Source organism: Trichoplax adhaerens, genomic scaffold, assembly GCF_000150275.1.
Source record: "Trichoplax adhaerens TRIADscaffold_7 genomic scaffold, whole genome shotgun sequence".
Lineage (NCBI taxonomy): Eukaryota > Metazoa > Placozoa > Uniplacotomia > Trichoplacea > Trichoplacidae > Trichoplax > Trichoplax adhaerens.
Genome location: NW_002060949.1, coordinates 3,685,211 through 3,696,502, shown reverse-complemented (window position 1 = coordinate 3,696,502; position 11,292 = coordinate 3,685,211). Strand labels below are relative to the sequence as shown.

The window sequence follows — 11,292 nt, the reverse complement described above, 5'->3', positions numbered from 1 at the left end:
CTTATCTTGATTAAATTAGCTCATATTAAAAAATAAAGAGCTGGCATGAAAGATTTACAAGGTTAACTTCAGTAAAACTGCTATCATGTCTTTATATGAGGTGATTTTAATATACCTGACTCGATAGGACAAATATATGTATATAACAGGCATGAATATTTATACCTGATTCAATTAGGTGATATACATGAAAATTTTAAATTGAAATTGGATAAAAATTGCGGAATATTGATTATCATAACAAAGATTCTCTTGACACATAGACGGAATATATATCCACGCATGTAGGTAATACATAGATGGACAACGGTATTCATCATTGTTACCACCTATCTTACTTTAAAAATAGCCAATATTGACCATAATAGAGACTTTTTGAGCAAGGATAAACTCTCCTATTATGAAAAATCAACATTCAAAATATAAGAATAAAGCTATATTAACAATCATCAGAGAAGCGTTTCTAATTTGATTTAGTTACAAGAATTTTGTTAGTTTAGAGCTATGAGATAATTTTTTACCTAAATAATGATGCATAAAGGCGTACGATATATTAGCGCTAGATAATACGAAGTATAACGGGAAAAAAACATTTTCAATGTTTCTTAGAAGACGCTGATAGGGTTGCCAATTACGGCATATCATCAACATTATCCTAATTTTACAATTACTCTGGAAAGAGAAATTGACAATAAAGCATGTTGTAGTATCGACAGTAGCTTGAAATAATATGCAGATGATATTAACTGTAATATCAAACTTGATAGCTATTATAATCAATTCATTAATAATCGTCTCCTTTTCATAATTTCCATTTAGAAATAACGATTTCTCTTCAACTGCGACGTAATAGCAGCATTATCTCAGTGATATTTACTCGCTATACGACAGTATATTCTACTTGTAGTAATCTATGTTTTAAAATTGCATCATCGTCTGCCTAATTTATATCCAATTTAGCATTTAAGACCTAAGTAGATGATCATTTAAACAAAATTTGACGTCAAGAGATTACTAATTTTTATTGATCCACCCTTATTTACCTCATCTTATCCGCCCTGACAAGAAAAGTAAGTAGCATCATCGATAGAACCCCACCCTAATCTAATCCAAATTTTTGAATAGTACCATATGTTTCACATATCATATGATATATTGACTCGTGATCCTCGCCATTTCTTAGAATAGTATAGGGCGTATTCTAACTAATTGGGCTTATTGACTTGATGGTATTCGATAAATATTTACATCAAATTAACAGAAAATTGCGATAATTTATGATAGGAATTCAAAAGATATGTACGTAGTTAAAATATGTGATTGAATTAAATAGAATTAAATGTTGTCTACAAATTATTATTGCTGATATGTCATACACGAAATGGTCCTTTTTCGGCATTCATGTGTCTCAGTTTTTAACTTTAATGTATTCATACTGATTGATAGATTAATACAATAAAATGATATAAGCGAATCTTTATTATCGATAATCCTTTTGGATACTTTCAGGCGTTGATTACTTGATTTATGTTGATCAACTTTTTTAGAAAGATAGCTTTCTATGTTCATTATTACTTCTAAATAATAAATCATGCTTTGTGTGTATTTTCTTCGTGTTCTTTGATCTTTATCTAGACTTATGTTAAAGGATATGCTTTGATATACATGTAATGTCGATTATACTATGTCGCTATAGATAGCCTTCTTTATTTACGTATGTAGTAAATAAAACGAACATACAATGCCTACCATTAATAACTATTTCCAGAATCTAATATATATATATATATATATTCGACTGGATAAGCACATTTCTTTGTATTCTATTCGTTCACTTCACTATTACCACTAGTCATTGTGTAGGCATATTCCACAACGCAGTATATTAAGATCGTAAATCGTAATGAGAACGAGTCTATCAGGAAATATTGAATAAATAATAAAGACTCGTATAAGTTTTTAGTAAGTACAATAGTATAACGTACTATGTAAGTTCTAGAATAGGCCTTTGCTAAATTACTACTTCGAACTACTGTACTAAAGTTAAGAGCATTTGATGTAGACTTTAAATAGTAACATTCGGTGTCATTTGCAAAATCATTACACCAAGAATCGCAATTTGAAGCCAATATCGATAACTTTTAATTAACTTTCAATTTCCTTTATTCAGTTACAAAATTCATCTTTTTACAAAATGCAGAACTGAAGTCTATATCAAATTCGAATTCTGACTTTAAATTTTTTATCCAATCTTGGCGCTCAATTAGGACATGTCTGTAGAGAAGAGTCTCTAATTATCCCACTCAATTCTTCAAAAGGTGATAATACCGACTATCAATGATGAAGCTGCATTATAGCAGACCATTTGTGATTTAATAATAATACAAGTTAAGATACTCACCTTTTGCAGATTTAGTTGTATGCTAAACAATCTTAGAATGCAGGGATTGCAAAGGTATCAAATTTTTGCCCAAATACAGTCAGTTAAAAAAACATTACTGTTGTTAACAGAATCAAACTTTTATATAAAATCTTTATCATTGTACTGAAAGTTATTGTATAAGAAGATTTCATGAGTTAGAATGATTGTCTAGATTACCTTACCATAACTCAATGCCTAGCTGTTGACATGTGTTGCAATGGAAGATTACTGTCTCCTACACTGAAGCTAATTATTCAAAGATGGTAGACGCGTATTATTCAATCTAACTGTAAATTAATAAATAAAATGTTACTAACTCGTATGAAGAATTTACAGTATCATACGGTATTTCTGATACATTAACTAGATATCATCAGTCGAACCTACTTTAAATTTAGTTCAATTCAGGCAAAAATACCATTTCAAATCCAAAAATGACTATCTTGTATTGCAAATGCTGGGAAAAGTATCTTGATAACTATCACGAAAGTGGCTTTTCCTACAAAACACTTTATTGATGTTTATCGGATAACATACCGTTATCTATGACATTATACATACTTTTAATAGATAACTGCCTAGTTTTATAATATTATCGAAGCTCTGATCACTAAAGTTTATACAGATTTTCTACAAATTGGCTGACTTTTCGTTAATGTTTGAATTCAGTTATGTCTCAGAGAGACTAGCGTTGTATTATCGTTGCTCCTGACGATAGGAGATCGTCAGTATTTAGAGTCGTACTGTGGGTAGATATTAAGGAGGATAAAGTTGACCGTAGGTTCATAGTGTAATTTGTAGAATAGTTTTAACTTTTTCCTGTTGCAAATTTATAACATCAACATACTCAACTGACTCGCTGCTATTGAATTTCAAATTACATTACTCAACAAGTTGTCATTTTTATGATGGATACAGCCTTCAGCTGTAATTTTATACCGGTTGATGGATTACCGGCTGGCTAGATAGGCAGCAATTATTATTGCAGTATTAAAACAGATTCGATCGATTGATTGACTGTCGTAGCTGTAACAGGGAAATTATGATTAATACAGCTGTCGCCGGTTATTAAGCCCACCTCGGGCCCAGACCAAATTGGGCTTAATAAGCGGCGGGCGCAATAACCGGAGTGCAAACGCAAACGCAGGATAAGCACTATACATACGCATACGAACATATATATGTGTAGTGCTTGGTTATGTACGCGTACAACTGGTTTCTCAGGCGCTGGGGTGCAGAGAGATGAGAATCTCGCTATAATCTGTTGGCGAACTGGGTTTTATAACCGGCGGCTGGGCTTATTAACCGGCGGATTTTGCTATGTATGTAAAATTCCGTACCATGCCGTTTTGGGCTTAATACGCGGCTGGGCTTCTGGGCTTAATAACCGGCGACTTACTGTATTGCTTGATTCAGCTAACTTTTACTATTTATTAAAAGGAGTTGAAATGCGCAAAGAGAACTAAAAACTTCCTTTCAATGAACGTAGTACATTGACGTTCTCTCCAAGTAATATGTAATGAACATTTTAGTTGCATTTGGAAATTTTATGCTATGTGGAACGAGATGGCCAATACCAGCCATTAGCCGAGGCCGTTCAGTACCGTATGTTCAAAGTGATGAAGCTGACGCTATTGCTGGTCAGCTCAGCTGCAGCGTATGTCTGAAACGATACACTGCGCTGTTACCGATTCCCATCCCAATAAGCTGCTAGCTTGATTATTGTACAGTATGGTTCTAATTCTATTTCTACTCAATTGATGAATTCTATACTATCGATTCTGATACGTCGTACAGTATAATTTGTAAGCAGAAGTGCAAAAAAAAGAAAAAGAAATAGGGATCCATTTTTTCGAGCGCGGAGTTTGTTTTAGTAGCCTGAGTAGAGTACAATTGTCTACAGTACTTCGCTTTCTGAATGTACAGTACTGTACACTGTATAGTACAGTACAGTAAATGCTGTAAAATGGCACAATGAGTGTCACCCCAACCCTGCTGTCATAGTAGTCCCAATGATAAGGATAGCAGGATGAGAGTGACATGATTTAAGGATTAGACTGGACAGTACAGCACTTGCACCATACGGTACAGTACACTGAGTATAGTACAGTAGTGTACAGTATGACTGTTCTAACATAAAGGCTGTAAAATGGTACAATGAGTGTCACCTCAACCCTACTGTCGTAGTAGTCCCAATGACATGGATAGCAAGATGACAGTGACGTCATTTAAGGATTAGACTGGACAGTACAGCACTTGCACCATACGGTAGTTTTATACTGTACTGTACAGTACGGTGTACAGTACTGTACCCTAACATAAATGCTGTAAATGGCACAGTAAGTGTCACCTCAATCCTACCATCATAGTAGTCCCCAATGGCAAGGATAGCAAGATGAGGGTGACATCCTTTAAGGATTAGACCGTACAGTACAGTACTTGCACCATACGGCACAGTACAGTACTGTTCTGACTGTTATAACATAAGGTTTCTACCTTACAGTACAGTACGCATACTGTAAACTGGAGACGACTAACTACTGTACTGTACTGCGGGTGAATACTGAGTTGGATGAAGCCCCCTGGCTGAAGCTGACCATCACGTGATTTCTCTCCTTCACTTTATCACATGAATTTCATCGCATTCGACGTTGCAGTGACATTCGGTGCTGCAGCTGGTGCTGGAATTAATTCTCTTGCTTCGGTGGGCAACCAGCAGCAACAGCAATTCCGTAAGTAGATTGGAGTAAGCAATAGAAGCATATTCTTGCATAAAATGATACCTTTAATGCGATTACAATTGCATTTTTTCAATCATATTGCCTTCATTTCATCATCAAGGGGAAAAATACGGCCGATGGATGATGCTATAATAGTTGTATTATTGTCCTGCCAAGCCCCTTGCCTACGCTACAGTACCATGTCACCAAAAGCAGTCGTTGTCATACCGTATAGTGTAGTATCCATCGATGATAGAGTACTACCATAGCAAACTGGATTGAGCAGTTGGATGACGCAGTCCAACTACTCTCGTACAAGGGAGTCAGTGATAGTAGGAGAAGTTGGTTGCTAGACAAATCGATTGCAGCAATTTCACTTCCATTTCTTGCCTGAATATCATTCCTATACAATATTGATATCAAGATAGAATGGCTTAAAACTTCATGTCGTATCGATCAAGAGCCTATCGATCTGTCTATTCATTCTTAGCCAGTTCGAGAAAGATACCAACGAGTGATCCATTATTTGCATCAAATAAGAATCGATCGTTGCTTTGATCAAATCATTCTGGACAAGAGGGGGGCCATATGGGTCCATATCTTGATCAATTTCATCATCTTGGATGAAAAATTACTTGACGATAGCATCATCCAACGTCCAAACGATTGTATTAACCAAAGCTTTAGCTTGGTTAAGACAATCGTACGATATCGTAATGATTGTAACGAGCTCTTTCTATTTCAATCATTGCACTTGGTCGTAACACTGATACATCCACAATTTCACATTTTGAAATGGATGTTAGTTAGCCGTACAGATTGAGCATATGGCCTAATCGTCGAATCATTTTTATAGTATTCAACTCATGTCCATCCAACATCATGCTACATAGTATAATCATTAGATACTCAATTTGTCCAGTAACGATAAGTCATGTAGTCTGCCGGAATCACATCTTATTTAAGATTCATCGATAATATTGGTTATCGAATATTCAATGTCATTTTTATTATTGATACAAATCAATTGACAACAAGTAAGAGTATGTTACCAATACAATTCATTTATAAACGTAGTGCTATATAATAGAATTAATCAATGCTCAATTTGTCCAGCGTAGTATCAATTAAGATGATTGCTATCAGTCGTATAATCTGCATAGATAATGTTATGGGACTGTAAGTAATGGTAATATCAGTCTTAATGGATTGGACAGCATTGAAACAATCGCATGCAATATCCTACCAAGAATGCCGTTACAAGATCATCACAAACGATCACTTTTCACTCTCAGTTCGAAATAGGTAGAAATTTGAACAACTACCTTTAAACTATCCAATCCTCTTGTATATTTCACCATGCATCTACCGGTAATGTCATAAAAACGTAGGGAACATGGCGTGCAGTTTGGCTTTATCCTAATTCATAGATATCAACTATCTTGACTAGTTACTTTGTGAAGATAGTATAAATTACTATTACTTATTGTTATCAAGCCAGCAATTTTGAAGACGTAGTACAGATAGTTAATGGAGTCAAAAATGATCGCAGGAAGCAGGATACAAAGTATAAAAAGTTTTTCTTCTACATAGCATGATACAGAGCCGTCTATAATGGGCGCAATGTAAATTCTAAAGTGAATGCAAGGCAATCGATTTCCCATTTGAAATGGATTATGCTATCAGTTACCTACCTAAGCGACAATAACTTTGAGCTGCCATGCACTAACGTATTTTATTCTTATAGTAACACCTATTTCGGGTGGGTTTCCATCATCAAAAGTTGTTAAAGATCAACAAACAGGATTTGTCAACATGTCTACGGCGGAATATAAACAGTTGGACACGGTCATCAGTTCCGTTGGTATGGAAACTGAGACTGCTGATCAACAAGGTAATCAACTATGAGTAGTCTTAGTATCGTTATCACTTAGAAGAAAATACAGTAATAAGCTTTCATTACCATTTATTGTATATTTTTGGATCTTATTAGCCGTCCAAGCTCAGGATAAGCTAATGATGCAAGCTGCAGAAATTAGAGGTGTTTTTATTAACTGGCAATCGTATCTGCAGTAAGTACATGTTGAATGATATTACAGAACATCGAATTCATTTGATCTTATCGCACTCTAGCATTTCAACACGGAGCTAATATTTTTTTGATTACAGGTGCCAAATGATTACTGAATCGGATTATAATTTTATTGTTGAATTTGATAAACTGAAAGAGGCTCCCAAAGAACGCGATGCTTTCATCCAAAACTCAAAGTTGGAGGTATACTTATCAAAGCCACTGAATGGCTGTTCTCTTATCATAATATGAACCCGTGATAGCGACGGCAATAACAAAATTTCAACTAATCGACTACTTTCTTTTGCAATTATTTTTATGGCAGTGCCCTAAAACGTTTATTAATCTGATTAGTCGAATCTCAAAGGATCAAACTGTTCAGTATATACTAACACTGATTGATGACATGTTTGAGGTTAATACAAATACGACAGTTTTTTTAGGGGTATTAAATGTTGTTTCTATCATTATTTAAATGAACTTTTTATTGACTAAAAATATTATAGGAAGATAAATCACGTGTTAAACTCTTCCACGAATACACTGAAGTGTAAGCGAATTCTATTACCTACACTTTCTGCTCGAACGCAAAATAGTATTATTTGAACCTCTTTAGTAAAAGTCTTACTAATATTTTCAACAATCTTAATTTATATAGAAATAAAAGCGCACAATTATGGTCTTCATTCTTAAATCTGCTTAACCGTCAAGATATTTTTACAGTGCATATGGTAATAGTTTCACAAATGTTACAACTTTACTCGTGCTGTTAAATCTAAAATCAATCCGATACCTGACTAATTTGATTTTTCTTATATAATTACTCAATTTACAGTCTAGCCGAATTATGGCAAAGTTAGCCTCTTTTAGCAGCGCTAGATTACAAGGAAGTGACCTAAACTTCTATCTAACCTGGTTAAATAATCAATTAACTGTACTGGTAATGCTCTATTCATCCACATTATAACTCCTTCTTCATAAACTCGGTTAAAACTAGGGAATCATAACTGACTAATCAAGTCTATTATTGCTCCTCTTCAGGGAAATGATTACTTGCAGAGTGTTGTTAATGTCCTGCAAACTATACTCCGTGTAGATGACTATCGTTTATCGTTTGTGAAAACTCATGGAATTAAAGGGTAAATTCATACTGTCAAAACAAAGCTTATCATTTAGCCTTGTAAACTGAAAATGATCACCTTTTATTAGGCTTGTTGACCTTTTAAATACAAAAGTTAGCTTTCAGCTGCAATATCAAATTACTCATTGCTTGTGGTTGTTAGCATTTAATCCCTTAATTGCTACCAAAATGAATGAGTAAGTTGTTTGATTTGCTTACCGTTAAGGAATGACAATTTGTACTAATGTTCTATAATAATAATGTAATTAATAGGCATAACGTAATTCCAGTGCTTGCCGATATTTTGCGTGATTCTTCTAAAGAAAAAGTAACCAGAATTGTCTTGGCAACTCTACGAGTAAGCTAAAGCAACCTGATCTCACTATTAAAACAAAAACACCTCGTACAGTATATGTATATCGATGAAGGTTATGCGGGCATATTCGCAATTTAATAGTTTTACTTCTAAAATGTCTACAGAATTTATTAGAGAAGCCTTCTCCTTCTGAAGTACAAGGAAATGCTCTTGCAATGATTCACTCAAAAGTTATATCGGTGAGTCAGGAATTCTAGTATAGAGCGCCGTCTCATTACGTTATCGAAGCAAGCGCTGTTTTATATCACCTATAATAAGTGCCATGCCTAATCTATAATATTGTATAGTCTTTTAAGTTAATATTACCTGCGATGATATGCCTGGTGTTTTTTGATTTTAGATGTTGATTGTTCTCGAAAATAAGAATTGGGCTGACAGTGATATTAAGGTAGGATGCAAACGATAAACTAACTATATTCATACATTATGGAACTCATTTTTAGCCGGAGTTAGCAGCTTATAATATTAGATTACTTCTTCAGGACGATATCGACTTCATTCATGAAAAACTGTCAATGAATCTTAATTTCTTAAGGTAATTTCGAAAATGTAGAGTATAGTTGTAGTTATGTCTGATGATGATAAGACAGTATTAACCATTGATTTCCTCTATTAGTACCTTTGACGAGTATGCTGGAGAAGTAAAGTCTGGCCATTTAGAATGGAGCCCAGTACATCGTTCGGAGCGATTTTGGGTATATACTTATATACTAGTTAAAAGCATAGTCTAGTCACAAATGAGATAGGTTTACGCGAAATCCTATTTTAAACATTGCATAATTTATACTTTATTCTTAGCGAGAGAATGCTTCTATGCTAAATGAAAACAATTACGAAATATTAAAGTAAGTAAATTTAAAAGTCAAGATTTTTTTCCGACAATCGAATAGTAATTAATCTTTACAAATAATTTGTCATTACCTACAGGATCTTGTTACAACTACTATCAGATAGCCGAGATCCTCTAGTTTTAGCAATCGCAGCTCACGACATTGGAGAATATGTCCGTCATTATGGTGCTGGAAAAAGGTATGTTCTATATTATGATTTACTTGTTTAATGACTATAAACCTTGTAGCAGAACACTGTATGATATCCTAGCCGGTGACACCCAAAGTGTTGTTGTTCTCAGGGTGATTGAAAAATTCGGTGGTAAAGAGCGTGTAATGCAACTGATGACACATTCTGATCAACAAGTGCGATACGAAGCACTTTTGGCTGTTCAGAAATTGATGGTGCATCATTGGTAGGCTATGATTATATATTTAGTCTGTGATAGATTTGTGCTCGTTGATTGATTTTACTACATCTTACATCAATGCAGTAAATTACAGATTTGTTATAACTTGATCATTTGATACTGTATAAACTTTTCGTAGGGAGTATCTTGGAAAGCAGGTTCCTAATGAAAATGAAAAGCAAGGCGTAACTGCCAAGAAGTAAATTATTGGGAAATGACAATTCATTACAATTTAAATATTTCTATTTTACCCTGTTGCATACTGGTGACGTTCTTTGATCACCTATCTGTGGCATTGCCTATCAATATATGTAACGGATCTGTCAATTTTAAAGTTGTTATGGCATAAAATCGCTATTGTTGCTCAATATTCTTAGCGTTGATATATACAGAAAATATACATAGACGTTTGTAAGCAATACCCTAAAACAGTGTGAAAGAGCTGAAAATATGACTATCATTTGTAATACTCTAAGATGCGTTTTATCATATTAAAGCTAATAAAGGACGCATAGAATTGCTAACTGTAGTTTGATATTTAGATTATTGATGTCCTCACTTACAAGTCATAAGCTACGTATGCAGATAACGTTTAGAAATACTTCCTATGAACAGTTAGAAATTCATTTTAATAAATATCTCTTATACAGTTTGTTAGCCAGTACATACATTTGTAACCAAAGCTTGAGATACCGCTTACGCACAGAGTATTACTTTTAAACTTCCTCCTATAATTAATAATTGTAATGTACCTATCAGAACAGTATATTTTTAACAAAATGTATATATACCATGAAACTGCACCATATACTGTACTTGAAAACTTTACTAGCATAATGATATTTACAATCCATACTAAATTTCTTCATGAAAGAATCATGCATCAGACTTCTTCCAAGGCGATAGGACGGGAACGTGTTTTAGTAAAATTCAATTAATGTACTGTATTGCAACAACAATTTTAAGTCATTGCAAAATGTAATGAAAATATTTAGGGGTCGTCTATGGTAGTTTTTGTTAAAGAGTTCAACTTCTGATAATTTCAATAGACGTAATTGCTTTTCGAAAATTAATCACGCTGTTTAATTAAATCCGAAATAAATAGTTTATTAAGGTTTCATGATATCAGCAATTATCGAGATAAATCTTACTATTTTTAGTTCGACAAAACTACCTTCACGTTGGTAAACTACACTCTGGTCTCCGCACTATATAGCAATCTCTATGATATCAACTCTTATTAAGGTTCACATATCCACTCTACATCATCTAAAGCTAAACCTAGTAAAATTACTCACTAAAATCAATATGCTTTGCATAATGCTGAAAAAACCTCAGTTACA

General features: G+C 33.9%; 1 protein-coding gene across 1 annotated transcript; it reads left to right on the top strand.

The window, feature by feature from the left end:
- Positions 1–7,155: 7,155 nt before the first annotated feature.
- On the top strand, positions 7,156–10,458 carry TRIADDRAFT_36227 (uncharacterized protein). The gene is made up of 17 exons (XM_002114380.1): positions 7,156–7,214; positions 7,312–7,417; positions 7,539–7,628; positions 7,720–7,763; positions 7,872–7,944; positions 8,049–8,153; positions 8,255–8,352; positions 8,423–8,530; positions 8,607–8,691; positions 8,814–8,888; positions 9,050–9,097; positions 9,192–9,244; positions 9,326–9,404; positions 9,508–9,554; positions 9,637–9,738; positions 9,842–9,955; positions 10,089–10,458. The coding sequence occupies exons 1-17, from the start codon at positions 7,159–7,161 to the stop codon at positions 10,150–10,152; spliced, it is 1,347 nt and encodes a 448-aa protein (XP_002114416.1). The 5' UTR covers positions 7,156–7,158; the 3' UTR covers positions 10,153–10,458.
- Positions 10,459–11,292: the final 834 nt, after the last annotated feature.

Bases quoted from the DNA above. Each gene is read 5' to 3' on its own strand.
- TRIADDRAFT_36227 (XM_002114380.1), top strand. From the start codon at position 7,159: ATGATGCAAGCTGCAGAAATTAGAGGTGTTTTTATTAACTGGCAATCG. The intron at 7,418-7,538 runs GTATACTTATCA...TTTTTATGGCAG, and splicing joins TCCAAAACTCAAAGTTGGAG to TGCCCTAAAACGTTTATTAA. The intron at 8,692-8,813 runs GTAAGCTAAAGC...AAATGTCTACAG, and splicing joins TTGTCTTGGCAACTCTACGA to AATTTATTAGAGAAGCCTTC.